This window comes from Hemitrygon akajei, chromosome 3 (assembly GCF_048418815.1).
Source record: "Hemitrygon akajei chromosome 3, sHemAka1.3, whole genome shotgun sequence".
NCBI classification, from domain to species: domain Eukaryota; kingdom Metazoa; phylum Chordata; class Chondrichthyes; order Myliobatiformes; family Dasyatidae; genus Hemitrygon; species Hemitrygon akajei.
Genome location: NC_133126.1, coordinates 162,489,147 through 162,516,972, shown reverse-complemented (window position 1 = coordinate 162,516,972; position 27,826 = coordinate 162,489,147). Strand labels below are relative to the sequence as shown.

The 27,826-nt window shown below is 43.0% G+C and overlaps 1 protein-coding gene across 1 annotated transcript in view; it reads left to right on the top strand.

The window, feature by feature from the left end:
• Positions 1–421: 421 nt before the first annotated feature.
• Positions 422–27,826, top strand: part of ecel1 (endothelin converting enzyme-like 1) — a 129,306-nt gene continuing 101,901 nt past the window's right edge. The window contains exon 1 of the mRNA XM_073041190.1: positions 422–1,436. Within this exon, the coding sequence (XP_072897291.1) occupies positions 669–1,436 (768 nt within the window). The 5' untranslated portion in view covers positions 422–668. The remainder of the gene's footprint in view (positions 1,437–27,826) is intronic.

The following is a 27,826-nucleotide window of genomic DNA, read 5'->3' as shown; positions in this document are numbered from 1 at the left end:
CGTGTTACATCAATTTATTGTAACCCGTTTATGATGCGCCGTGGAATTATCACCTAAGCATACATTGGTGATATATATATCCCACACGGGTCAATGTGAAGGGTATTCAGCCCGAGAACCCCATACTCTACCACCTTTCCTGAGTGGAAAAAACTTAGTAAGTATTTTCTAAAACATTGTGCGCATACTTTAATCAAAAGCCTAATCAATCCTTTCAAACTGTAAGAATGTTTTCACTCCCTGTCAGTTTGCTTTCAAATCCTAGTTGTCTGTGCAGTCGGCACTGAACATCTAACGTGAAATATTTCGCTCGCAATTTAAACGTGTGCAGTTCTTCCTGGTATTACATTTACACGCTCCTGTGCGGGCGGTGATGTTGTCTTCTTTCTCTCTCTGACGTGGAGTCGGGGGAAATGGGACGTTGGTTGAAATTAACGGGAGAGTGAACGGCCGTCACTCATCGCGATCAGTACTTAACTGGGTTGCGCAGAGAGCTCTCGCAGGTATTCCTCGTCCAGCCCAGCTCTCAAAGCACCTGGATTCATTCCTACAGTCTGGCGAACCTACACTGCGGGTACAGCCACGGCGATGTGGTGTTAGGGCAATTCAGTCCTCTTATTTCCCGACCAGCTCGAGCCAGACTTTATTGATGTAGTTTCTGTAAAACTATGGAGAAGACTTATTCTCTGACAGCTCATTACGACGAGTTTCAGGAAGTTAAGTACGTTAATAAATTTAGCTCGGGGACTCTGCACAATGGTTTAAACCTGCACCTCAGTTCTCGGAAGAATGACAAGAACGGCAAAAGTAGAAAGCGTGACTCAAGATGGAGCAGGCGGGAGATCTGTCTGCTTTCGGGTTTAGTTTTTGCCACCGGGCTCTGCATCATACTGGCGAGCATGCTGGTCCTCAAGTACATCGCGACCGGACAAGACAACCTCTGTCGGGAGGACTGTGTCCGCAAGAAGTCCTTCACTAGAGCGGCCAGGCTGATTGCGAGCAATATCGACCCCACCATTGACCCCTGCAAAGACTTTTACACGTTCTCGTGCGGAGGGTGGCTAAGGAGACACGGAATTCCCGAGGATAAACTCAGCTACGGGACGGTCACCACCATTATCGAGCAGAACGAAGCAAAACTTCAACGGCTCCTACTGCAGCCGGTGAAAAGACATTACAGGAGGTCTGCCGAGAGGAAGGTCAAGCAGTTTTACAAGTCTTGCATCAATCTGAGGGAGATAGATCGGCTCGGAGCTCAACCTATGTTGGAGATTATTGAAGACTGCGGGGGCTGGGATGTCATTGGGACTTGGAACAGCGCGGAGTGGAATTTTGGCGAACTTTTGTATAAATCTCAAGGAGTGTACAGCACAGCGGCTTTCTTCTCTTTGAGCGTGAACGTGGATGATAAAAATTCTTCACGGAATGTGATCAGAGTAAGTCTTCTGAAGTTTGGATAAAGACGATGGAAAGCTTGTGTTCTCTGTGCTGGCTGCTCTTCCCGCCCGATAGAATCAATACACATGACATATATTAGGTAATTAATTGCATGACACTCGCCCATATTTAACAATTGGCATGCGATGGCTTAGCTTAATACATACACACATAGGATTCATGATGTCTCGGCACCCGAGTTATTGATGAATGTCTTTGTTGGGGCAGTAGCCCATCACTGTAGAGCGCACGGGATAACTAGTTAAACAGACAATACGAAAAGACAAAGGCTTGAACATTTCCATGAAGCATTTGATTGCAGTCTATGAACAAAAGGCACTGAAACTGGTGAGCTGGAAATACGCTGACTTCATTGACCACTAAACTATCAATCCGAACTGTGGGAATTTGAGAAGTCACTTAGAGACCGACAAATCCCTTACAGACATGTAAGGGATATGTCTGTGATTCACGGTGCAGGAGACCTGCCTTGGGAGCGTCCATAGGTAGGGACAGTGACAACTGCCTTCCCCCTCTCAGTGTACTTGCACGTGGATGGAATGCAATTGCTTTTTTTGTGAACTAACAGTGTAGCAAAATAATAATTCTCCAACAAAATAGCATAGAACTTTGTGGAGTGAGCACATCGTTTTAAGTAAATTAAAAGATCGGGTTCATAATTTATACTCGGTTTCTTTTATCAGCAGTGCTATGTATGTCACAGACATGGGGTCCAACACAATCTCTGCTGAGGTATTTTGCAGTGAATTAAATTAACCTGTCCTTTACTGAGTGAAACTTGTGACATACTATTTTTGTGCAAAGCTTCAGAAGTTAAATCTTCAACTCCCTCAATTGTTACAGAAGCTGGACTTCTCCTTTGATTGACATTAAAATGACTATCCAACTGTGGCTAATCCTTGCTTCTCTTTGCTGAATGATACCAACTCTTCGAAACACAAATTCTGTTGAGGAAATAGCCTTTCACTTGAACCCACCGAGGTCCTGTCTCCGGACCTGCTGTCAGCCTTTCCTCAGTGGCCTTGTTGTTGAAGAACAACCATTCCTTTTATCACCTTTTATGACCGTGATTTATCACCCTCTGCAACAAATGTCTTGCCACTTGTCCTGAATGCTGTGTGACTCTGATCTATCCCTGTCTGGGATGTCCTCTAGAAACACCATTTTCATTCTACCACATTTTCATCTCCCTCCTACAGCTGACTTCAATCTCTTTCCCTCAGACTAATAAGTCTCCCTTTAGTTGAGCATCACCCAGAGAGAAAGTCCGATGCAAGCTCAAACATATCATAATATTTTTCCTAACCATTACAACCTTCTCTCACTGTAACTTTTTTTATTCTTATCTCATAAAATTGTCTCATATTGCCATTTATAGAAGGCAGACCTGTGAAAATAGTTTATAATGTCACTGTTAACTGTGTCTGCGGGGACACCTTGTTTTAAATGCATCTTCTCTACATTTTAATGCCGGGATAAAGTATACCAAAGCCTAGAAGGTGAGTTAGTAGGAAAATAAATTAGAAAAATAGAAGTATGAGGTAAACTGAAAATCACGTTGAAATTCATTTGCTATTAAATCCGTTGCATTCGCTAGCTGTAAGATATTTGTGTTGGAGCATCTGAATCAGCCACGTCTCGGGGTGAGGTATAATCAAGGCTGGATTTTGAAAAGAAGAGTTTGAATCCCACCATAGAAACTAAGAAGTTAAATGCAAGTAATCAAATACATTTTGGGGGAAAAGAACTATGATCAGGAATGGTAATGTGAAATTATCAGATTGCCATTTAATCCCACAGGGAAGCAGATTTACTACTCTTACCCGTTTTGCTCTTCGTGTGTCTCCATACACATTAGTGTGTTTGGTCCTTAACCACCTTCTGAAATAGGTCAGAAAAGATGTTAATGATAGACAATAAGTTCAACTATTGCCATCGATCTCAGAAGTTACGAACAACTAAGATACCATCCAAGGACAAGGAAGAATTTGAAGCCAAAGTCTTATATGCCTTTAGAAAATTTGTAGAAAAAACAGGAATAAAACTGTTCTAAGCAAATAAAAGCAAACTAAAACCTGAACAATTGGTATTTATTCAGCACTTTTCATAATTTCATACCACCCAAGAGAACTGGCAGTGAAAAGCTTTTGGAATATCCCAAGGCCATGAAGGGAGATGCATAAATACATGTACTTTCCTCTTAATGCTCACTATGTGAGAAGCAGGAATGGCTCACTAAGCAAACCTTTAAATTTTTCAAACACTCTGCTCATCCTGCCAACATTTCCACAACATATTCCCCACAAATCCTCCTCTACCTCCCTTACCATCTTTGTGTGCTCTCTTCCCTCTTCCAGAGTTTGGAGATACAAGGGATAGTGAGTGCTGGCGGGCACCTTTGCCCAATCTGCCATTGCAGCCAGGATCTCTTGGTTTTAATTCCACTTTTTATTCCCACACCGACGTGTCTGACCATAGCCTCCTTCACTGCCAGGCTGAGTCCAGGCACAAATTAGAGGCCACATTCTGCCTTGGATAGTCTCCAGACTGATTGCATGAACATCTATTTTTGTAACTTCAGGTAACCTTTGTCCCTGGCTTTTGATCTTTCCTGATTCCACCAGTCCTCATCATACCATCTCTTTTCCCTCCCTTTCTGCTGATCACACACACAATCTTTCCTCTGGTTCCACTCCTCTTTTCCTTTATTCCATTGTCCACTCTCCTCTCATATCAGAATTAATCTTCTTTAGCCCTTTGTCACTCCCACTATCATCTGCTAGCTTCTCACATCATGTCCACTCTCTGCTTTCCCTCACCTGCCTATTACCTCTCTCCCCCCATTTCATCTGGATCCACCGATCACTCACCAGATCTTGCTTTACTCCTACACCCCTCCACCCGCCCACATTTTTATACTGGCTATCTCCCCTCTTTCTTTCCACTAATGAATAGTATCAACCTGAAACTTCGACTGTTCATTCCCGTCTGACCTGTTGAATTCCTCCAGCATCTTGTGCGTGGTTATTCATATTTTGATGTGACTTTGAACTAACCTCTGTCTTACCATAACAAGCTGCTAACACTCAACACAGTTATAATTTGGGAAATGTGGAAATGCACATAAGCTCCCACAAATTGTGCTATAATGATAATCTGAGTGGTATTTTGAGGGATTTTGATTAGCAGACAAACGGGCACAGCTCTGGTCTTTGTCAAAGTAGTCTTGTGGAATCATTTATATTCATTCATGAGGAAAATTAATTTTACTGAATTTACTGATTCAGTATTGTATTTACTGATTATAAATTTACGTATACAAATGTCAAGGGCAGGACGTGCCTTACAAACCTGATTGAATTCTTTGAGAATGTAACAAAACACATTAATGAAGATAGATCAGTGGATGTGGTGTATATGGATTTCAGCAAGGCATTTGATAAGGTTCCCCATGCAAGGCTCATTCAGAAAGTAAGGAGGCATGGGATCCAAGGAGACCTTGCTTTGTGAATCCAGAATTGGTTTGCCCACAGAAGGCAAAGGGTGGTTATAGATGGTTTGTATTTTGTATGGAGGCTGGTGACCAGTGGTGTGCCTCAGGGATCTGTTCTGGGACTCCTCCTCTATGTGATTTTTATAAATGACCTGGATGAAGAAGTAGAAGGTTGGGTTAGTAAGTTCTTGGGTTAAAAAGGCAATACAGGGAGAAAAGATGAGATATGAAGGTAAGCTAGCCAAGAATATAAAGGAGGATAGTAAAAGCTTCTCTAGGTATGTGAAGATGAAAAAATTAGTTAAGACCAAAGTTGGGCCCTTGAAGGCAGAAATGGGTGAATTTATTATGGGGAACAAGGAAATGGCAGACGAGTTGAACAGGTACTTTGGGTCTGTCTTCACTTGGGAAGACACAGACAATCTCCCAGATGTAATAATGGCCAGAGTACCTAGGGTAACGGAGGAACTGAAGGAAATTCACAATAGGCAGAAAATGGTGTTGGGTAGACTGATGGGACTGAAGGCCGATAAATCCCTAGGGCCTGATGGTCTGCATCCCAGGGTACTTAAGGAGGTGGCTCTAGAAATTTTGGACACATTGGTAACCATTTTCCAATGTTCTATAGATTCAGGGTCAGTTCCTGAGGATTGGAGGGTAGCTAAAGTTAACCCACTTTTTAAGAAAGGAGGGAGAGAGAAAATAGGGAATTATAGACCAGTTAGCCTGACATCAGTGGTGGGGAAGATGCTGGAGTCAATTATAAAAGATGAAGTAGTGGCACATTTCGATAGCAGTAACAGGATCAGTCCAAGTCAGCATGGATTTACGAAGGGGAAATCATGCTTGACTAATCTTCTGGAATTTTTTGAGGATGTAACTATGAAAATGGACAAGGGAGAGCCAGTGGATGTAGTGTACCTGGACTTTCAGAAAGCCTTTGATAAGGTCCCACATAGGAGATTAGTGGGCAAAGTTAGAACACATGGTATTGGGGTAGGGTACTGACATGGATAGAAAATTGGTTGGCAAACAGTAAACAAAGTGTAGGGATTAATGGGTCCTTTTCAGAATGGCAGGCAGTGACTAGTGGGGTACTGTAAGGCTCGGTGCTGGGACCGTAGCTATTTACAATATACATTAATGATTTAGATGAAGGGATTAAAAGTAACATTAGCAAATTTGCAGATGACACAAAGCTGGGTGGCAGTGTGAAATCTGAGGAGGATGTTAGGAGAATGCAGGGTGACTTGGACAGGTTGGGTGAATGGGCAGATGCATGGCAGATGCAGTTTAATGTGGCTAAATGTGAGGTTATCCACTTTGGTGGCAAGAACAGGAAGGCAGATTACTATCTGAATGGTGTCAAGTTAGGAAAAGGGGAAGTACAACGAGATCTATGTGTCCTTGTTCATCAGTCACTGAAAGTAAGCATGCAGGTACAGCAGGCAGTGAAGAAAGCTAATGACATTTTGGCCTTCATAACAAGGAGAGTTGAGTATAGGAGCAAAGAGGTCTTTCTGCAGTTGTACAGGGCCTTGTTGAGACCACACCTGGAGTATTGTGTTCAGTTTTGGTCTCCAAATTTGAGGAAGGACATTCTTGCTATTGAGGGAGTGCAGTGTACATTCAAGAGGTTAATTCCTGGGACGGTGGGACTGTCATATGTTGAAAGATTGGAACGGCTGGGCTTGTATACACTGGAATTTAGAAGGATAAGAGGGGATCTGATTGAAACATATAAGATTATTAAGGGATTGGACACGCTAGAGGCAGGAAACATGTTCCCGATGTTGGGGGAGTCCAGAACCAGCGGCTACAGTTTAAGAATAAGGGGTAGGTCATTTAGAATGGAGTCCAGGAAAAACTTTTTCACTCAGAGAGTTGTGGATCTATGGAATGCTCTGCCTCAAAAGGCAGTGGAGACCAATTCTCTGGATGCTTTCAAGAAAGAGTTAGATAGAGCTGTTAAAGATAGTGGAGTCAAGGCATATGGGGAGAGGGCAGGAACAGGGTACTGATTGTGGATGATCAGCCATGATCACATTGAATGGCGGTGCTGGCTCGAAGGCCCGAATGGCCTACTCCTGCACCTATTGTCTATTGTTCGCTGATAACACAAAGATTGGGGGTGTTATGGATAGTCTGGAGGGGTGTCAGAAGTTACAGCCGGACATCGATATGATGCAGAATTGGGTTGAGAAGTGGCAGATGGAGTTCAACCCAGATAAGTGTGAAAAGGTTAATTTTGGAAGATCAAATTTGAAGGCAGAATATAATATTAATGGTAAGATTCTTGGCAGTGTGGAGGATCGGAGAGATCTTGGGGTCTGTGTCAATGGGACACTCAAAGCTGCTGCGCAGGTTGACAGTGTTATTAAGAAGGAGTATGGTGTGTTGGCCTTCATCAACTGTGGGATTGAGTTCAAGGGCCGTGAGGTAATGTTACAGCTATATAAGACCTTGGTCAGAACCCACTTGGAGTACTGTGCTCAGTTCTGGTTATCTCACTATAGGAAGGATGTGGAATCTATAGAAAGAGTGCAGAGGAATTTTACAAGGATGTTGCCTGGATTGGAGAGTGTGCCTTATGAGGATAGGTTGAGTGAACTTGGTCTTTCCTCCTTTTAGTAACGGATGATGATAAGTGACCTGATAGAGAATAGGTTGAGTGAACTTGGCCTTTTCTCCTTGGTGTGACGGAGGATGAGAGGTGACCTGATAGAGGCGTATAAGATGATGAGAGGCATTGATTGTGTGGCTAGCCAGAGGCTTTTTCCCCAAGGCTGAAATGGCTAACATAAAGGGGCATAGTTTTAAGGTATTTAGAACTAGGTGGGGGGGGGGGGGGGAGTCGGGGGTATGTTTTTCACACAAAGAGTGGTGTGTGCATGAAATATACTGCCAGTGAAGGTGGTAGAGGCGGATACAATAGGGTCTTTTAATAGACTCTTAACTAAGTACATGTAGCTTAGAAAAATAGAGGGCCATGTGGTAGGGTAATTTTAGGCAGTTTCTAGAGTACGGTAGGTTACAGGGTCGGCACAACATTGTGGGCTGTAAGACCTGTTAAGTGCTGTAGATTTCTATATTCTATGTTCTGTTTCTTAATGAATTAAATCTCTGATGCATGGACCAAGGAACCAATAGTCACGTTACTGGGCACCAATAATAATAAAAACTAATGAATTTCATCAGAAAACCTCGGCTCTGGACACTGGAATTGCCTCCAAATAATAAAACCCTGGAAAACTTTTGCTCTCTTCAACTCTAATCAACACAATTGTTCTGGATATGAGAGCTGACAAAGTTATTGTCTTGCCACGATGAGCTGTATGACTCTGAACATAAAGGTTATCAGCTTTGCACTGTCAGTATTTTCCTTATGGCTGTGAAAGCTGTATCATGTACTACAAGCAGAGAGTAAACAATTGCCTCTTTCACTGTCTCAGCAAAATACATGCCTTCACTTGAGGTCAATGGACAACCAACAGCAAAATCCTTGAAAACCATGCAATATACTTGAAAACCAGTCTACAATTGATACAATTCTAATGGCTGCATGGAGACTTTGCTGCTATGGAGATGTAGAGATTTATCAGCTGAAATTTGTGCTCTAAAGTTCAAAGTAAATTTGTTATCAAAATACATATATGTCACCATAGACAAACCTGAGATTCATTTTCTTGCAGGCAAAGTCAATAAATCCATAATAGAATAACAATCGTAATATAATGAATGAAAGACCACGCCAGCTGAGCATTTAACAGTGTGCAAAGACAACAAAATGTACAAATACAAAAAGAAAAAGATAATAATAAATAAATAAGCAATGAATATTGAGAACATGAGACGAAGGGTCCTTGAAAGTGAGTCCATAGGTTGTGGGAACAGTTCAGTGATGGAGCAAATAAAGTTGAGCGAGGTTATCCCCTTTGTTTCAAGAGCCTGATGGTTGAGGGGTAATAACTGTTCCTGAACCTGACAGTGTGGGACCTGAGGCTCCTGTACCTTCTTCCTGATGGCAACAGTGAGATAGATAGATAGATAGATAAATCAAATAAGAGCAAAATCAGCAAAAACAGAAATAAAAAAGTAGTGAGATAGTGTTCATGAGATCATTGGCCATTCAGAAATCAGATGGCAGACGGGAAAAGGCTCTTCCTGAATCATTGAGTGTGAGCCTTCAGCTTCTGTATCTCCTTACTGATGCTAACAATGAGAAGATAGCATGCCCTGGGTGGTGGGGGTCCTTAATGATGTACATTGCCTTCCTGAGGCATGCTCCTTGAAGATTTCTTGGATACTTAGGTAGAGCTAACTAATTTTACAACTTTCTGCAAATACTTTGATCCTATGCAATAGCAACTACACCCCAACCCCTCACTATACCAGACGGTGATGTACCCAATCAGAATGCCCCGCATGGTGCAACTGTAAAAGTTTTTGAATGTTTTAGGTGACAAACCAAATCTCCTCAAACTGGTGATGAAATATAGCTGCTATCTTGCCGTCTTTATGGCTGCATCAATATGCTGCGACCAGACTAGGCCCTCAGAGATATTGTCACACAGGAACTTGAAATTGCTCACTCTTTCCATTTCCAATCCCTCTATGAGGACTGGTGTGAGTTCCCTCATCGTAACCTTCCTGAAGTCCACAATCAGCTCTTTGGTCTTCCTGATTGAGTGCAAGGTTGTTGTGGTGACACCACTCAACTATCTGGAATATCTTGCTCTTGTACCCTCTCATCACTATCTGAGATGCTGCCAACAATGGTTGGGTCATCAGCATGTTTATAGATGGTATTTGAGCTGTGCCAAGTCACACAGTCATGGGTGTAGGGAGGGTAGAGCAGTGCACTAAGCACACGCCCCTGAGTTGCACCAGTGTCAATCGTCAGCGAGGTGAAGATATTATTTTCAATCTGCACAGATTGTGGTCTTCCTGTTAGGAAGTTGAGGATCTGGTTGCAGACGGAGGAAAAATCTTCATGTGGTAGTGAAGTTAGAAGGAAAATGACAAAGTTATTATTTTAAATCTTCCTTGGCCAAGTTTTACAATCCAGTCTTAAATCTTCAACTTTCATTTAACTCAAATTGATTCAGTTCCCTCTAATGTTGACCTATCTACATGACTTCTTATTCCCCTGGTCTTTCCTCAATATCCTGAAATTACTTTACCTCAAATTGGAGTTCCCTTTAAGCTGCTCTGCAAGTTAATAGGGTTGCTAAGAAGTCATGTGGTGTATTGGCCTTCAGTAGTCAGGGGACTGAATTTAGAATTTATTTGAATCTTACATCCATCCCACAATATGATGGAGTAAAAATATGTGCGTTATGACTCTGACGCAATATACAGACATGTGAGTTTAAAAGTCTAATGGTTTGTAGAAAGAAGCTGTCCCGTAGCCTGTTGGTGTTGTGGTACCGTTTGCCAGACAGAAGCAGCTGAAACAGTTTATGGTTGGGGTGACTGATGACCACAATGATCTTCTTGGCCTTCTTTCTGCACCTGCTGCTGTAAGTGTCCTCAATGCAGGTAAGTTCTCGTCCACAGATGCGCTGGGCTGTCCGTACCACTCTCTGCTGTGTCCAGCGATCAAAGTTGGTGCAGTTCCCGTACCAGGCAGTGATACAGCCAGTCAGGATGCTCTCAATGGTGCAGAAGGTCTTGAGGATTTGGGGGCTCATGTCGAGCTTCTTCAGTTGTCTGAGGTGGAAGAGATGCTGTTGTGATTTTTTTTGCCACAAAGCCGGTCTGTACAGTCCAGGTGAGATCTTCAGTGATGTGTATACCGAGGAGCTTGAAACGACTCACCCTCTCAACTGCAGTCCCATTGATGTTGATCAGTGTGAGCCTGTCTCCATTCCTCCTCTAATCCACAATCAGCTCTTTGGTTTTTTTGGACATTGAAGGAGAGTTGTTATCCTGGCACCACTGAGTCAGGGTGTCAACCTCTCCTCTGTAGGCTATCTCATTACCGCTAGAAATGAGGCCGATCAAAGTCGTGTCATCTGTGAATTTGATCAGCAGATTGGAGCTGTGTGGGGCAGTACAGTCGTGGGTGTAAAGGGAGTAGAGAAGTAAACTCAGAACACAACCCTGGGGGGCACCTGTGTAGAGGGGCAGAGGTGAGGGAGCCCGTCCTTACCACCTGTCGGCAATCTGATAGGAAGTCTAGGATCCAGCTGCACAAAGTACACAAGCAATTCAGGAGCCATGAGGTAATACAAAACCTGATTAGATCACACTTGGAATATTGTGTTCAGTTCTGGTCACCTCATTACAGGAAGGTTGAGAATTGCAGAGGAGATTTACCATGATGTTGCCTAGACAAGAGGGCATATCTTATGAAGATAGATTGAGCAAACTAGGCTTTTCTCTTTGGAGTGGAGGAGGATGAGGAGTGATGTGATAAAGATGTGTACAAGATGATCAAAGGCACAGAGAAAGTGGCTAGCCAGCAACTTTATCCCAGGGCAGAAATGGCTAATACAAGTGGGCATAACTTTAAGATCAAGATGTACAAACAAGCTGGATGAACTCAGCAGGTCAGGCAGCATCCATTGAAACGAACAGTCAATGTTTTGGGCCGAGACCCTTCATCAGGACTGGAGAAGGAGGGGGCAGGGGCCCTATAAAGAGGGTGGAGAGAGGGTGGAAGGTGCCAGGTGAAAAACCAATCAGAGGAAAGATCAAGGGGTGGGGGAGGGGAAGCAGGTAGGGGATAGGCTGGAGAGGTGAAGAAGGAATCTAAGGGGAAAGCACTATGGGTAGTAGAAGAAGGCAGAGTCATGAGAGGTGATAAGCAGCTAGAAGAGAAGGCAGAGTGAAAGTTGGATGGTGGGAGGGAGGGAATTACCGGAAGTTGGAGAATTCGATGTTCATACCAAGGGGCTGGAGGCTACCCAGACGGTATATGAGGTGTTGCTCCTCCAAACTGAGTTTGGCCTCATCATGGCAGTAGAGGAGGCCATGTATGGACATATCCGAATGGGAATGTGAAGGGGAGTTGAAGTGGGTGGCAATCGGGAGATCCTGTCTGTTGTGGTGGACGGAGTGTAGGTGCTCGACGAAGCTGTCCCCCAATCTGCGTCGGGTCTCGCCGATGTAGAGGAGGCTGCACTGGATGCAATAGATTACCCCAACAGACTCACAAGTGAAGTGTTGCCTCACCTGGAAGGACTGTTTGGGGCCCTGCTTCACATTACCATTCGGATATGTCCATACATGGCCTCCTCTACTGCCATGATGAGGCCAAACTCAGGTTGGAGGAACAACACCTCATATACCGTCTGGGTAGCCTCCAGCCCCTTGGTATGAACATCGAATTCTCCAACTTCCGGTAATTCCCTCCCTCTCCCTTCCACCATCCAACTTTCACTCTGCCTTCTCTTCTAGCTGCTTATCACCTCTCATGACTCTGCCTTCTTCTACTACCCATAGTGCTTTCCCCTTAGATTCCTTCTTCACCTCTCCAGCCTATCCCCTACCTGCTTCCCTTCCCCCACCCCTTGATCTTTCCTCTGATTGGTTTTTCACCTGGCACCTTCCACCCTCTCCCCACCTTCTTTATAGGGCCCCTGCCCCCTCCTTCTTCAGTCCTGACGAAGGGTCTCGGCCCGAAACTTTGACTGTTCGTTTCAATGGATACTGCCCGACCTGCTGAATTCATCCAGCTTGTTTGTACGTCTTGATTTGACCACAGCATCTGCAGTGTACTTTGTGTTTTGTGTATAACTTTAAGGTGATTGGAGGAAAGTATAGTGGTGGGGGATGGGGGTAAATTCTTTACACAGACAGTGGTGGGTGGTGCAGCACCCTGCCAGGGGTGGTAGTGGAGCCAGCTACAGTAACGGGGTTTAAGAAACTCTTACCTAGGTACAAGGGGTGAGAGGAAAATGGAGAGTCATGTAAGATGGGTTGATCTTAGAGCAGGTTAAATGGTTGGCACATCATGTGGTGAAAGACCTGTACTATGCTGAATGTTCTATGTTCAAATGCTTATCATTTCATTTTAGAAGGCTTTATTTCTACTCCCCTGAGAGCAGAGAGTTAAAAATTATAATCAAACTTCATTTCCTCCTTTCCCGTACAATGCTTTGGTCATTATTTTGAATGTGCATCCTTTGCCTTCCACTTGTGGGAACATTTAGCTGATCAAAGCCTGTCATAGATACGCTCCTACAAATCTCCTCTCAAACTTCTTTCTGCTAAAGAGGACAACCCCAGATCGTCCCAGCTAATTTTGTAATGAAATCTTTTAACCACGGCACCTCTCTGCTCCTCTTTTGACATTCTTCTGAGAGCAACATGATCAGAATTGAATGCAATATCCAGTTGTGACCTGGTGGATTACAGTTTGATATACAGCTTTTGTACTCGGTGTCAATATTTATGGTCTATAATTCCATTGGCTTTACTCATGGTCTCTTAGTCTAGGCCCTCCATTCTTGCACATCTTTTTGGAAGTGTACCACTTAGAGTGTATAATGGTTCAACCATATAGCTCACCCCAGAGTCTCCACTGTAGCTAGATTTATATGGCTTGGCTTAAGTTCGTTGCATGTGGATGCTAAATTTTGAGCACTGTAAACTAACTACTTAAATTTGCCAGTGTCATTTCATGGAACCTACTAACCCCGTGCCATCAGCTTGCAGTCATGGTACATCTGCGCAGTTTGACATCACCAAGACAATTTCAGATCCTTGAGCTTTGTTTCTTTCAATGGTCCAGTCTCTAGTGACTGTAGCTTGCTCTCCTCCCAAATAATCAAACCATTCTGCTGTCAGGCAGAGGATCATCATGTTGATCCAGCAGTGAATGAAACATCACAGAGCCAGTCTCGTGTACTTCATGATGAGTTGGGAGTAGCTCATTCACCATTTACCTCAGCTGATGGGCAGGTCTTGGAAAAAATACAGATGTGAGGAGAGTTAAAGCAAGAAATCAAGTCTTTCAGGCTATTCTCTTAGCTTCACTCATTCTATTCCTGCAGTGTCTGCAAAGTAACTCTTACAGCAGTTTATCCATGATGGAGTGCAGTGCAGGGAAAATTCCTGGTCCATTTCAGTGGCTTCCAAAGTAAAATTCCTCTCCTACCCTTTAGATCTGCACTTACTAATGATCCACTGGAGCAAGGTTTTGATGTTCGTTATTTAAATCAGAGGCACTCAACATCAGTAAGACTAAAGAGCTGACTATGGACTTCAGGAAGGGTAAAATGAGGGAACACAAAACCAATCCTTATAGAGGGATCAGAACAGAGAGAGTGAGCAGTTTCAAGTTCCTGGGTGTCTGAGGGTCTAACCTGGTCCCAACCTATTGCTGCAGCTATAAAGAAGGCAAGACAGTGGCTATATTTCATCAGGAGTTATTTGACTTGTCACCTAAAATAATCAAAAACTTCTATAGATGTACTGTGGAGAGCATTCTGACTGGCTGCACCACCATCTGGTATGGCGGAGGGTGCTACTGCACAGGATTGAAGTAAGCTGCAGGGAGTTATACAATTAGTTAGCTCCATCATAGACACTAGCCTCCATGGTATCCAACACCTCTTCAAGGAGCAGTGTTCAGAAAAGCAGCGTCCATTATTAAGGACCCCTATCACCCAGGGCATGCCCCTTTCTCACTGTTAACATCAGGTAGGAGGCACAGAATCCTAAAGGCACACACTCAATGATTCAGGAACAGCTTCTTCCTCTCTGCCATCTGATTCCTAAATGGACATTGAACCCATAAACACTATTTCACTACTTTCTTAAAAATTCAGGTTTTGCTCTACGTATCTTAATGTAACTATTTAATATAATATATATACCTACTGTAATCCAGTTTCTTTCCCTATACTTATCAGGTATTACATTGTACTACTGCTGCAAGGTTAACAATTTTCACAGCGTACGCCAGTGATATTAAACCTGATTCTGATATTTAGTGACTCCCAGCACAACTGTCAACTCTCGGAAGGTCAGATTTGAAGGCAGAATGTAGAGTTAAGGCAGGATAGCAGTGTGGAGGAGCAGACGGCCCATTGGGATCCACGTCCATAGATCCCTGAAAGGTACACTTCAAGATGAAAGGGTGGTTGACAGGTTAAAAGGTTGGTACAACATCATGGGCCGAAGGGCCTGTACTGTGCTGCATGTTGTGTGTTCTAATTGTAAACTTGCTGGATCTTCATTTTTAAAAATGACTTAAATGATTGGAGCAAAATTTCTGTGATGGTAATGGGGGATGGGGGAACAGATTACAGTATGACAGGCAAGTACAAATTCTGATGCATAAAGCTTTTTAGTAAATAAACTGAGAAACGTTTAAAGACACTGGAGACTTGTGAACAAACATAAGGCTAATTAACACTGGTTTGGATATTGGAGAGGATGGTGAGGTATAATTGCATTAATAATAGAATTGAATAATAGAAATTAAATTCCATTTGTAAAGCAATTGATGTGGTATGCTTGGATTCCAGCCCATTCTTTATTAAGTCTCTTAAGACTGATCAAGGTTAAAAATCATTGTAATCGCCTTGTGTGGTTAATCAAACAAAATCAAAAGGCATAATTCCCTTCACTTTATATAAGGAAATTTTAATTGGTTCTTGTCTGACAACAACACTAATAGAAGACAAATTGCTAATAAATCCCCGCACTTGTTAGCTTCACAAACGTGATGAAAATCCCTGTGTGCTTAAAACAAGATATGGTTCATGTGAATGCCTGTCTGAAGTGGTTTGAAATGTCAATTTGACCGTCCCTCAAAAACAGTAGCACACCAGTTGGTCTGTGTTGTTTCTCCTCATTGTTTCTGCCTAAGTGCATCTCTTCACAATTTTCTGTATTAAATTTCATCAGCCACTTACCTACCCACTCTGCCAGCCGATCTGTGTCACTTTGCAGTCAATTATCATCTCCTCACTGTTTGTTCACTCACTCTTCTGCACTCCGAAACCTGAGAAAATAATCAGTGCTGTAAGAAGGGTGGTTTGTCTTTTGACTGAAAGGTTAAACCCAGATGCTATCTTCCTACTCTGGCAAATGTACCATAGCACCGTTTAATAAAAAGAAGATGATCTGTTAGTCAATAATTATCTTTTAATCAACATATTTTTCACCAGAAATAAATTACCTGTTGATTCCTCGCATGGTGTTTAAGGGACACAGTCTGTAATTAGCTGGTGCATTTGACATAAAACAACTGGGAGTATTATTTAAAAAAACAGTAATCAATTGGGTGTAGTTGGTTTAGGCTTTTTAAAGGATATGGCGACTACTTTATGAATGTAATTATCTCTGATTGTATCTTTAACATTATATACACTTATATAATATATACATTTACTGGGCTCTATTTTAAATATTTTGACTAAGGCAATAAGTCACAATAGCAGGATTAGGCCATTCAGCCCATCAAGTCTGCCCTGCCATTCCATCATGGCTGATTTATTATCCCTCTCAACCCCATTCTTAAATCTTCTCTCCATAACCTTTGACACTCTTACAAATCAAGAACCTGTCAACTTCCGCTTTAAATATACCCACTTTAAATATATTTGTCAAATTTCAGGGTTTGTCATGATATTTTCATGAGAGTTTGGGGAAATTATCCAGGCTTTTCAGGAAGTTGGTTAGTGATCACAAACAACTAAGTTGCTAAGGAGACAGATAGATTTTTTTTCCCTTGTGGATGGCAATCAAAAAATTCAGTAATCAATAACACCTTCCACCTGTGAACATACATATACAGGTGTGACATTATAGGTACCATCAAACAGAATTTTTGATACAGCATGTTCCAAATTTCTCATGCAGCAGAAAGCAGAATGGATAACAAAGACTTTGGCCTGGTTTATTTCAATCGGGTATGTCAGCATGCAGGCATGGGGAAGGATTTTTTTCTTTATTCATTACAGGCTGTGTACATTGCTGCCAATGTGATCATTTATTGTTCATTCCTGAACTGGGCAATCGGGCCCTAAATTGAAGAGCATATTAAGAGTAAACAATTTAAAGAGAATGGCAGAATAGATTTCCTGAAGCACATTGGTTTCATGACTATTGTTGCTGGGATTAGCTTTACTTCCAGATTTAGTTAATTATCTGAATTTAATTTTGCAGCTATCGTGGTGGAATTGTACTTACATCTCTGGTTCATAGTTTCTTCATGTTCCATGTTCAGTGATCCTAGTCCCTGGCCATGCATCAATAACCTCACCACTGCTCAATACTATACCTGTTTAAAATGGTTGACATGGTCTTATTGTAAATGATGGCATTGGGATAAGTTACTCAATCTTAATTAAATAAATTTGAATGTAGCTGTCATTTGCCACGCTCATCCTCCTTTGAAATAAAATTCCTCATTGATTTGTATCTGGCCTCATCTTCCAAATGTCTCTCTTGAAAAAAAGAAGAAGAAATACACATGGAAACCGGACAAATGTGTGACTGCACCTGAGATTACATTATTGTATAAGACAATATGACTGAACTACAAAGGACCAAGGTACCCAAATTGCTTAGTGGGAGTAATTGGTGTCACTGAACACAAGGAAGTGTTTATGGCAGATTCTATTTTTCTTAGATACCTTGGATGTTCCTAACTATGCATTGAGTGCTCTGGCCTGCATAGGCTTCCTACAGCACTGAACTGAATCCCGCACCTTACTTTGGACAACAGATTTTAAGTTTGTGATTTACCTCTTGCATTCTTGTCAGATCTGTAGGACTGTCATGTATGGCTCCAGCAATTAAAGCTATACAGAGAATGGCTCAGACCCTAATACAATAATGCTCAGAGACAGTGCACAAAGCGGCAACTGTTTACCATTGACATCTTGTGATAAGCAGCAGCAGTCAAGACCTGGCATATTTGCAATGATGACATATCTTTCTTTAAGGGGGCCAGTTGAGTCGTGGTATATCCTCCTCTATTTAAATGTAGAGGTAATATGTTTGAGTATAACAGCAAAAATTATTCAAGGAGTGTGTTGACAAAAGAAAAAGTTATACAGTGCATTCCCTTTAAGTAATCCAAATATGAAAGGAGTGGAGAGGAAAGCAAGTTATAAGAACCAGAAGTTCGGGGAGGGGGTGGTGTGAAATAGAGAATGTCTATCTTCCCATCTGAGAAGTCCAGACAGTGGGGTAAAGAAAAGACTGTTAAATTTTGAGGACAATTACATAACCTTGACAATAGATGTAGTTAACAAAAGTTCGCTGCAGCACCTCTCTGTCCCTACAAGCTTAGACAATTTATTTTCCATGTGTGGAATGCTCTAATTCCAACAAACTCTGCTTATGTTCACTTTATTTCAAACTTGTACACGGGAATTCAATGAGATAAGAAAAATTACTCACATACTGCTTGCTGTGCCGCTGGTGTTTGGGGCAGCAAAGAAGGTCCTCCATTTCAGGCAGTGTTCAGGACTTCCTTCATTGTGTCAGTAGCTTCCTCTCGGTCTTCACTGATGTCAGTCATGCAAGTCCCACTGGAGACTCAGGAATACTGTCGCACCCAGACATAGAAGGGATCTTCATTGCTGTTTCTGTAACCATTTTGTTATACCAGTCAGGATTGTTAGCCCTGAGCTGAACCCCCGAACCTGGAGGACTGGTTGGACCATTCTTAGTCTGTCCTCTACCTTTTGGCCATTTGGCTTGGGTGACCCTACCAAGAGCCAAAACCTTGACTCCAAATAACTGAAGCATGCAAGCCTTCAAACCACAACAAGGTTTTGGTCCTCTTGGAGAATAAGAAAACTTGTACCAGCTTAAATACTGTGTTCCAGAAGACTTACAATTCACCGTACTAAACCATATTGATGGTTGTTAAGCAAGTCCAAGATCTTTGCTCCGTTCATCCTGAGTTAATTTCTGCTCTAAATTTTATTCTTTCACTATTTCTAAATTGAAATAATGTTTGATATTATATTCTATTTTAAATATCTCTGTACAATATCTCCCAGTTGTCTCATTCCTTCATGAACAAACCCGATATTGTAACCATGGAATATTTTTTAGGAGGTTAAAGAGCTCGTAAAGTTAAGAAGCAAAACCTCAAAGGTAGTAATGAATAATTTACCACCAGTGCCACATTAGTATAGCGTAATAGGATGATGAAGCAGAAGAATGAGACTGGAGAGATAAAGTAAAAGGGAAAGCTTTAGATTACTGAGGAATTAGCATTATTTCTGGGACAGGGACAGGGAGCGAGAAATGGGGTTGTAAAACAGGACCTTCTCAAAGCAGATGTTTTGCAAGTAACATGCCAAATGCTGGAGGACTCAGCAAGTCAGGCAGCATCTATGGAAATGAGTAAACAGTTGATGTTTTGGGCCAAGATCCTTCTTCAGGACTGGAAAGGAAGGGGGAAGATGCCAGAATGAAAAGGTGGGGGGAGGAGGATGATAGCTAGAAGATTATAGGTGAAGCCAGGTGGGTAGGAAAGATAAAGGACAGGAGAGAATGTGCTATGTGGGAAGGTTTAAATAAGTTAGCAGGAATCTGAAGAGAAAGTAGCTAATTTGGAATCAGAAGACAGGGATTCAGATAAGGAGACATTTAGGAAGGAAACACCTGTAGCCAAATGCCAAAGGAAATGGAGAAGTACAAGAGATTCTGCAGGTGCTGGAAGTCTAGAGCAACAAACACAAAATGCTGGAGGAACTCAATGGGTCAGACAGCATCTATGGATAGGAACAAGCAGTCAGTATTTCAGGCCAAGACTCCTCATTAGGAGTGTCAGGAATGCATGGAAAATAGAGAAGAAAGCTTACATCAGATTAGGGCTTTATTGTGAAAACTGGATAGGTATCTAAATTTGCTAGATCTGTTTTGAAGGAATGAAGTGGCCAATTGCACTGAGTTTCAGGAGGGGCACCTTTATGAGATTAACTATAGCAAGCCAGCATGAATTTGTTGGGGTCAAACAATGTCTGACTGATCTGATACAATTTTCCAACATAATGGATAGGTTTGATGAGGGTAATGTAGTTGATGTGGCATGCATAGACTTCCAGAAGGCTTTTGATAAGGTTCCACACAACAGGCTAATTTGCAAAAGTTCAGGCTTAAGAGGACCGTTGATAGCATGGATCTGAAGTTGGCTCTGTAACAGGCAACAGTGGATTGTTTTGTGGACTTAAGGACAGAAGGTGCCATTCTCTAAGGATTGGTGTTGAGTATAGTGCTTTCTTTGATCTTTGACCTGGATTTGGAGGGCAGTACACAATTTCTAAACTTGTAGATGATATAAAACTTGTGAACAACAAAACGGATGGTGATAAATTTCAGTAGAATATAAAATGGTTGAAGGAATTGCCTTATGCGTGGCATATAAGGCATGATATCTAGGTGGAGACATTGGAGAGAGGCAAAAATAGAATAAAGGATACTATTGTAAAAGGTGTTAACTGAGAGTCTTGGGGCATGGATACAGAGAGCATTAAACATAACAGACAGAAGGAGTGCTTAATAAGATATATTTTATTCTGGTCTTTGTCATCAGATTATAAAAGCATTATCAGTATGCTAAATCTTTATAAAGCACTGGAGTACTTTGCTAAGTTCTGGTTGCATCACCATAGTAAGGACAAAAAGGCATAGAGAAGGTCCAGAAACGATGATGTGGATGGTTCTTGGGATGAGAGACTGTAGTTACAAAGATAGCTTAAACCATTCTCTTCAAACAAGTGAAGTCTGAAATGCAATTTGATCATATATGAAATGATGAAAGGTCTGGACAGAGTGGACAATGGGAGCCTGTTCCCAATGATGTCACAAACACAAAGTAAAGGCAAAGGGAATTAAGAGAGACAGAAGGAAAATAGTTTGAATGCAGCATGTGACTGGAACCTGGAGTGTCCTGTGTCCATGTGAGGCACAGGCAGTTTACAAAGTGGCTTTCAAGAAGGAAATGGATAAATATATACTGGGGAAAAAAATTTGTAAAGCTGTGAAGAAGGGAATAGGGATAGAATAAGTGACTTGTCCTGGTAGAGACCTAATAATGGGCTGAATGGCCTCTTCTATATTTTTTACTAATCCACATTTATTTTCCTTAGCGATACCTTTGGGGCTCAATCACTGCCTCTTTTACATTTCAGCAGTTTAAATTGAATTTTGTATTTTAGGCCAGTTTAAGTACACTCCCTCCACCTTATATTTTATGCTTTTGACTCTGTGAACTGGTGCTTTATTTGCTCAAATCAAAATGGAAATTGCCGGAAATGCGCAGCGGACTAAGTAACATCTCTAAATAGAAAGGGTAGGTTATGATATTTTCAGTGTGTAATCTTTGCCAAAAGCTATTTTTATTTGCATTTTCCAGCTAACCTGCAGTGCATTTATTGCGATTTCTATTTTAATGCCAGAGTTTGACTTTCTTTTTATTTTATTTGCTTTGTTCATTTCCACACCCCTGCACCAGCTTGGGTGAATCAGTTACCTCATGATCAGAAGATTATGGATTGAAGTCCCATTCCACATTAAACACAAAACCTCATTTGATATATCAGTATTGTGATGAGGCAGTGCTGCATTTCTTAGGGGTTTAATTATAGTCCGTTCATATTTTTTGTAGTTAAAGATCACATTATTCATAGAGCAGGAAGATTCTTGCATACTAGCCTGCCTGCCGCTTTCCAACAAGGACAGCAAAACAGAACAACCCATTTATCATTGCACTGCTCTTGTGGTATATTGATGTGTGTAACTTGCCTGACATACTGTACCGTAAATATAACAATAGTAACTGCATTTCAAAATGATGAACTACTGCATAAACTCAATTTTTCAGAATGTGGGCATTGACGACAAAAGCAGCAAGTATCCGGCTCCTGTATTTATTGTCCATTCCTAACTGCCCAGAAGACAGTGGTGATGAGGTCTTCTTGAACTGCTGCACTGCTTTTGGTGAAGTTACTCCCACAGGGCTGTTGGGTAAGGAGCTCCAGGATTCAGACCCACCGAAAGAGAAAGGCTGGCCAAGCATTTTCAGATCAGAGTGCTGTGTGATTTAGAGGGGGATCCTGCTGGCAGTGGTGTCTACGTGTACCTGCAGGCCTCATCTTTCTGGGAGATAGGGACTGCAAGTTTGGGAGCTGTATCAGGGTAACAAATGCATATCAATAAAGTGCATATCCTAGGACAGAAGTCATTGTACGTTGGGAATTAATGTTTGGGGAGACGGATTGAGGTATTGATCCAGAAGTATGCCTTGTCCTAGAGTGTCAGATATCTTGAGTGCTGTTGAAATTGCAAGTGGAGATTAGTCCATCACTTCTGATTTGTACCTTGCAGGCAGAGGAAAGGATTTTTTAGTGTCACTTGCTGCAGATTTCCCAACTTCTGATCCTTGCTTGTGGCGTCAGTACTTTTTAATGTTTCTGCCATGAGAAAAGCCATTGAAGATCAAGGGTAGGTGGTTAGACTGTCTTACCTGAGATGGCCAAGGCCTGACATTCTAATTGCACAGCCACTTCAGAGAAGCAAACTAAAAGCAGCAGAAAGATCCTAACACTGATCAAGGAGTGCTTATTTCAACACTACTTCACAAATAACAATCTCAACAGTCACAGCAACAAGGATTTCCATTTACGTTCCCTTAGTAATGTAACAAAGTTAATTCAAAGTCCATTACAGGAAAAATATTTACTAACATGATTGTAGCATTTAGCATAATGCTATTACAAAGTCAGTAACAGGGATTCAATTCCAGCGCTGTCTATAAGGGGTTTGTACCTGCTCCCTTTGCCCGTGCAGGTTTCCTCCATGAGTTCTGGCTTCCTCCCACGTGCCAGAGATGTACAGGTTAGCAAGTTAATAGGTCACATGGGTGTAACTGAGCGGCGCAGCCTCCTTGGGCCGGAAGGGCCTGCTATTCTGCTTGAGATTCTCGATAAACGTGAATAACCTTTTAAATTTGCAGATTTTTCTCAGACTTACTGCAGATTGGCTTGCAGCAAGTTTTGAGGGTGCTGAATGGGATCTAAGCTTGCCCAGCCATCTTAATCGGGTAAAGTAGAAGAGGCAGCGATCACACCTGAGCCAGGAAGCAGTGCCGTCCCCTCCTGCGTCACGAATGATCCTCAGCCACTGTGAGCTGTGGTAGTGTTGGGGCATTAGAGTGAGGCATCTGTGAACTGTAAATACGAGTGTCCCGACTCCTTGATTAATGCCATGCAGCGGCGAGGGTCAGGTTTTTAGCACATTAAAATGACTGGCTGATTTCTGAAATATTCAAGTCATGTCCGAGAGCAGCACTTTAAATCATGCATGCTTCCCCACTTTAAATGTGCTCTGCTTACTGTTGAACTGTGTGTTAATTACAAAGGTCAGATGTCGCCACCGTTTGATCTCGTTTCTGGCGAGTAGTGAGCGGGCACTGATGACATCATGGTGTGTTCGAATTGTGATGGGGAAACGACAGCGGTGTTGAGCTGAATTGTATCAGCAAGTGCCCAGACCGATTTCCTGATGGAAGTGCCTCAGCACAGAGCCTGCAGGCACCAAAAGGTGGACAGCGTGGTTTTTGTGCACGATCTCCCCATCAAAATCAGTTGCAAATGTCTCCAGTCTCCAAGTATTGGTTTTGAAGTCTAAATGTTTTCTGTGTAAGTGTTGCCAAAAGCTGTTTGGAAGTCTCACATTACATTACAACAAGTCCCAACTTTATTTGCTTTGGTCAGACCATTCAGAAAGTCATTCCTCAAATGATTAACGCCGAACTTCATCTTCTGTTGACTTGTCGGTGTTATTATCAAAGGAATTACGAAAGGCAGATGGTTACTACTATTGATGATAAGCATTTTGGGTTTATCCTCAATAACAAAATCAGTATTTTAACATTCCCCCCTCCATCCCCTGGCTAACACCAACCCACTACCACCACCCACTCTCTACCCCACAGAATATGTTGTTATTTTCCTGACAAACTGCGCTTCATGCATTAGTGATGCCCTTCTCAGCAGGTTAACTGGTATGTCTTGAGGCAGGTTACTGAACTGAAATCAGCATTCTGTGAATACGGCTTCCAATTGCTTTCATAAAGCCCAGAAGGGTTTCGAAGAAAACAGCAGCAATTTCAAAATCACTCAAAAATAATTTAATAATTGAATTACTTTACAAAATTATAGCATAACGCTCACTGCTGAATGAGCTGTTAAATAGAGGCCCTTTTGGTCATCTCAAGTGAACCTTGATATCTTACTTTTGAATATAAAAGATCTGGCTAATATTTATCTCTCTTTCAACAGTACTATAGCAGATTATATCTGGTCATTCTCCCTTTCCTGCTTGTTCATAAGCTCTGTTACACCAGTGACTACAATTATAGATGTAGTTCATTGTCTATAAGTTGTTTTGAGATACTGTGATGTAGAGTCATAGAGCACAAAAACACAGAAGCAGGCCATTTGGCCCATCTAGTTCATGCCAAACTGTTATTCTGCTTGCACCTGAACAACAGCCTTCCATATCCCAATCATCCATGATGGAAGGTTCTAGACTTTGCAGTCAAACCCAGATTCACCACTACCGCCGGCAGTTTGTTCCACACTTTCAGCACTCCCTGAGTGAAGAAGCTCCCTCCCAGGCTCCCCTTAAATATTTCACCATTCGCCCTTAACCTGTGACCTCTAGTTCTAGTCTTACCCAACCTCAGTGGAAAAAGCATGCTTGCATTTACTGTATCTTTACTTCTCATGATTTGGTACGACTCTATCAAACCTCCCCTCATTCTCCTATCCAGGGGGGAAAAAAAAGTGCTAACCTATTCAACCTTCTCCTACAACTCAGATCCTAAAGTCTTGGCAACATTCTAGTAAATTTTCTCTGTACTCTTTCAATCTTGTTGATAGCTTTCCTGTAGGCAGGAAACCAGAACTGCACACAATACTCCAAATATACCATGTCATTTTTTGTGAGTCTTACTGTGTATGAGTAATGTTTCAGTGTCGGAGATTTCAGATCTATATGGTGGGACTTGGATCAGGTACTATATGAAGATTGGAGAAATGGAAATAATCTTGGAGGTAGAACAAAATATGGATTTCATTTGAATTGGAGGAGGTCAGTGTTATGTTTTGTAACTCAAGAAACTAGTCGAAAGAAAAACACAGGAGCTAGATACTTGTCTACTTCATTTCTCTTTTCCTTTTCTTTTGTAAGGTGCTCACATATGACATGGTGGTGTAATGACATATGCCATTCATGTACTTGTTACATATAACCCATAATGAATTATGTACAGAATGATTAACCAAACCATATATTTACAACATTACTCAAATATTACTGAAATAGTAAATACACAACACTCTTTCCTGATTAGCTACAAACTCCAATTCAATATAGAATGCACCTCAACTCAAATGTGTAAAGTAGTGTTCTCCAGTATGTATATATAGTGGTGGCCTGCACACGCGGGACTCAAACCACCATCGGGAGCCGCGGGCAGACGCGCGGTAGCTCGTTTGGAACTACCCGCTCGGAGCGGACCTTCTGGGGACAGTCTGACGTCACGTCCACACCGCGGGTCGCAGGGGCCCATGGGAGGGAAGATTTAAGTGTGCAATGTTGGATCAGTAAAGGCATTCTGAGTTCAGCTCTCTCTGCCTCCGTGTGTTTCTTTAGTAGCACGTTACGCACGACTACGTTGGTGACCCCGACGTTCCAGACGGCATCTGGAGCCGGCGACTCAGCGACCAGACATGAGTTCGAGCAACTCGCACAGCGCGGTCTCTCTGAAGCTCCCAACTTTCCGGGCCACTCAGCCTCACGTTTGGTTCGAGCAGGCTGAGGCCCAGTTCAATATCAGAGACATTACAGCCGACACCACACGGTACTATTACGTTGACCAGGAGACAGCAGGCCGGATCATCGACTTCCTACGCCAGCCACCAACGGAGGACAGGTACACTAAGCTTAAGGCGCTCCTGATCCGTACCTTCGGACTCTCCCACCACGAACGGGCCACGCGGCTCCTACACATGGACAGCCTGGGCGACTGCACGCCATCCAAGCTCATGAACGATATGCTGGCGCTCATGGACGGCCATAAGCCGTGCCTTTTATTTGAACAGTTGTTCCTGAAGCAAATGCCAGAGGACATTCGCCTCCTCCTCGCGAGTGAGGATTTCAGCGACCCAGGCAGAGTCGCGGCTAAAGCAGACGTCCTTTGGCAGAGCAAGCAACGTGGAGCAGCCTCCATGGGCCTAGCCACGATCGCGCGCCGCAAAGCCCAGGCCCCACGACTGAAGCCGTCGAGACCAATGGGGGAAAAAGACGAAAGTTTGGAACAATGGTGTTTCTATCACCAAAGATGGGGCTCAGGTGCGTGCTGCTGCCGTCCACCACGTGCTTTTCCGGGAAATGCCGGGGCCAGCTGTTGCTAATGGCTACGATGGCTGGCCACCGAGACAGCCTCCTGTACCTCTGGGACTGACACTCCAGGCGGCGCTTCCTGGTAGACACCGGAGCCGAAGTCAGCGTACTCCCCCCCTCGAACATGGATACTCATAATGCGGTCCCAGGCCCCTGAAAATGGCACCAGTATTCAGACGTACGGCCCACAAACTACCTCACTGCGTTTCGGATCCAGCCGTTTCACTTGGACTTTCACGTTGGCAGCGGTGTCACAGCCACTACTAGGGGCAGATTTCCTACGAGCCAACTGCCTCCTGGTCGACCTAAAAGGCCGGCATTTGGTCCACACCGAGATGTTCCAGACTTTCCAGCTCGGAGAAGCCAAGCTACCAGCCCTCCACCTGGATTCCGTGACCCTCTCGGGCAACGAATTCGCCAGGGTGTTGGTGGAATTCCCCTCCATAGTCACCCCGCAGTTCTCCACGGCCGACCCCAAGCACGGAGTACAGAACCACATCCCCACGCAAGGCCCGCCGCTGCAGGCCCGAGCTCGCAGGCTCCCACCCGACAAGCTCCACCTCGCCAGGGAGGAGTTCCGTAAGATGGAAGAGCTGGGAATCGTACGCCGCTCAGACAACCCGTGGGCATCCCTGCTGCACATGGTGCCCAAGTCTGCAGGAGGATGGAGGCCCTGCGGAGACTACAGACAGCTCAACGATGCCACAACCGCCGACAAATACCCGGTACCCCACATCCAGGACTTCACGGCGAACCTGCACAGAGCGACCATCTTCTCCAAAATCGATCTGGTCAGGGATACCATCAGATCCCAGTGCACCCTGACGAGGTGCCCAAGATAACCCTCATCATCCCGTTCGGCTTGTTCGAATTCCTGAGGATGCCTTTCGGTCTCAAGAATGCAGCCTAAACTTTCCAAAGGCTCATGGACTCGGTAGGATGCAGCCTGGATTTCGTTTTCATTTACAGGTTTCCCCCGCAATCCGAAGGTAGAACGTTCCTATGAAACTGTTTGTAATCCAAAATGTCGTAAATCGAAGAAGCAATTACCATTAATTTATATGGGAAAAATTTTTGAACGTTCCCAGACCCAAAAAAATAACCCACCAAATCAAAGCAAATAACACATACAACCTAAAATAGCACTAACATATAGTAAAAGCAGGAATGATATGATAAATATACACCCTATATAAAGTAGAAATATAGTAGGTACGGTGTAGTTTCACTTATCAAACTCGAGAAGACAGCAAGCCAAAATCGATTTGGCGAAAAAAATCGGCACATGCACGCATACGCACACAACTTCCCGCACAAGGCTTCACGGTCATTGTAGTCTTTCTCGGGGTAAACACACATATAAAGCGGGCCTCTTTTTTTCATAAAAGCAAAAATCCTCAATGGTTAGTGAAAGCAGGTACTAATGAAGGTCTTTCGTAACAGCGAGCTGTCGCAAAGCGAACGTTCGAAAAGCAGAGGCCA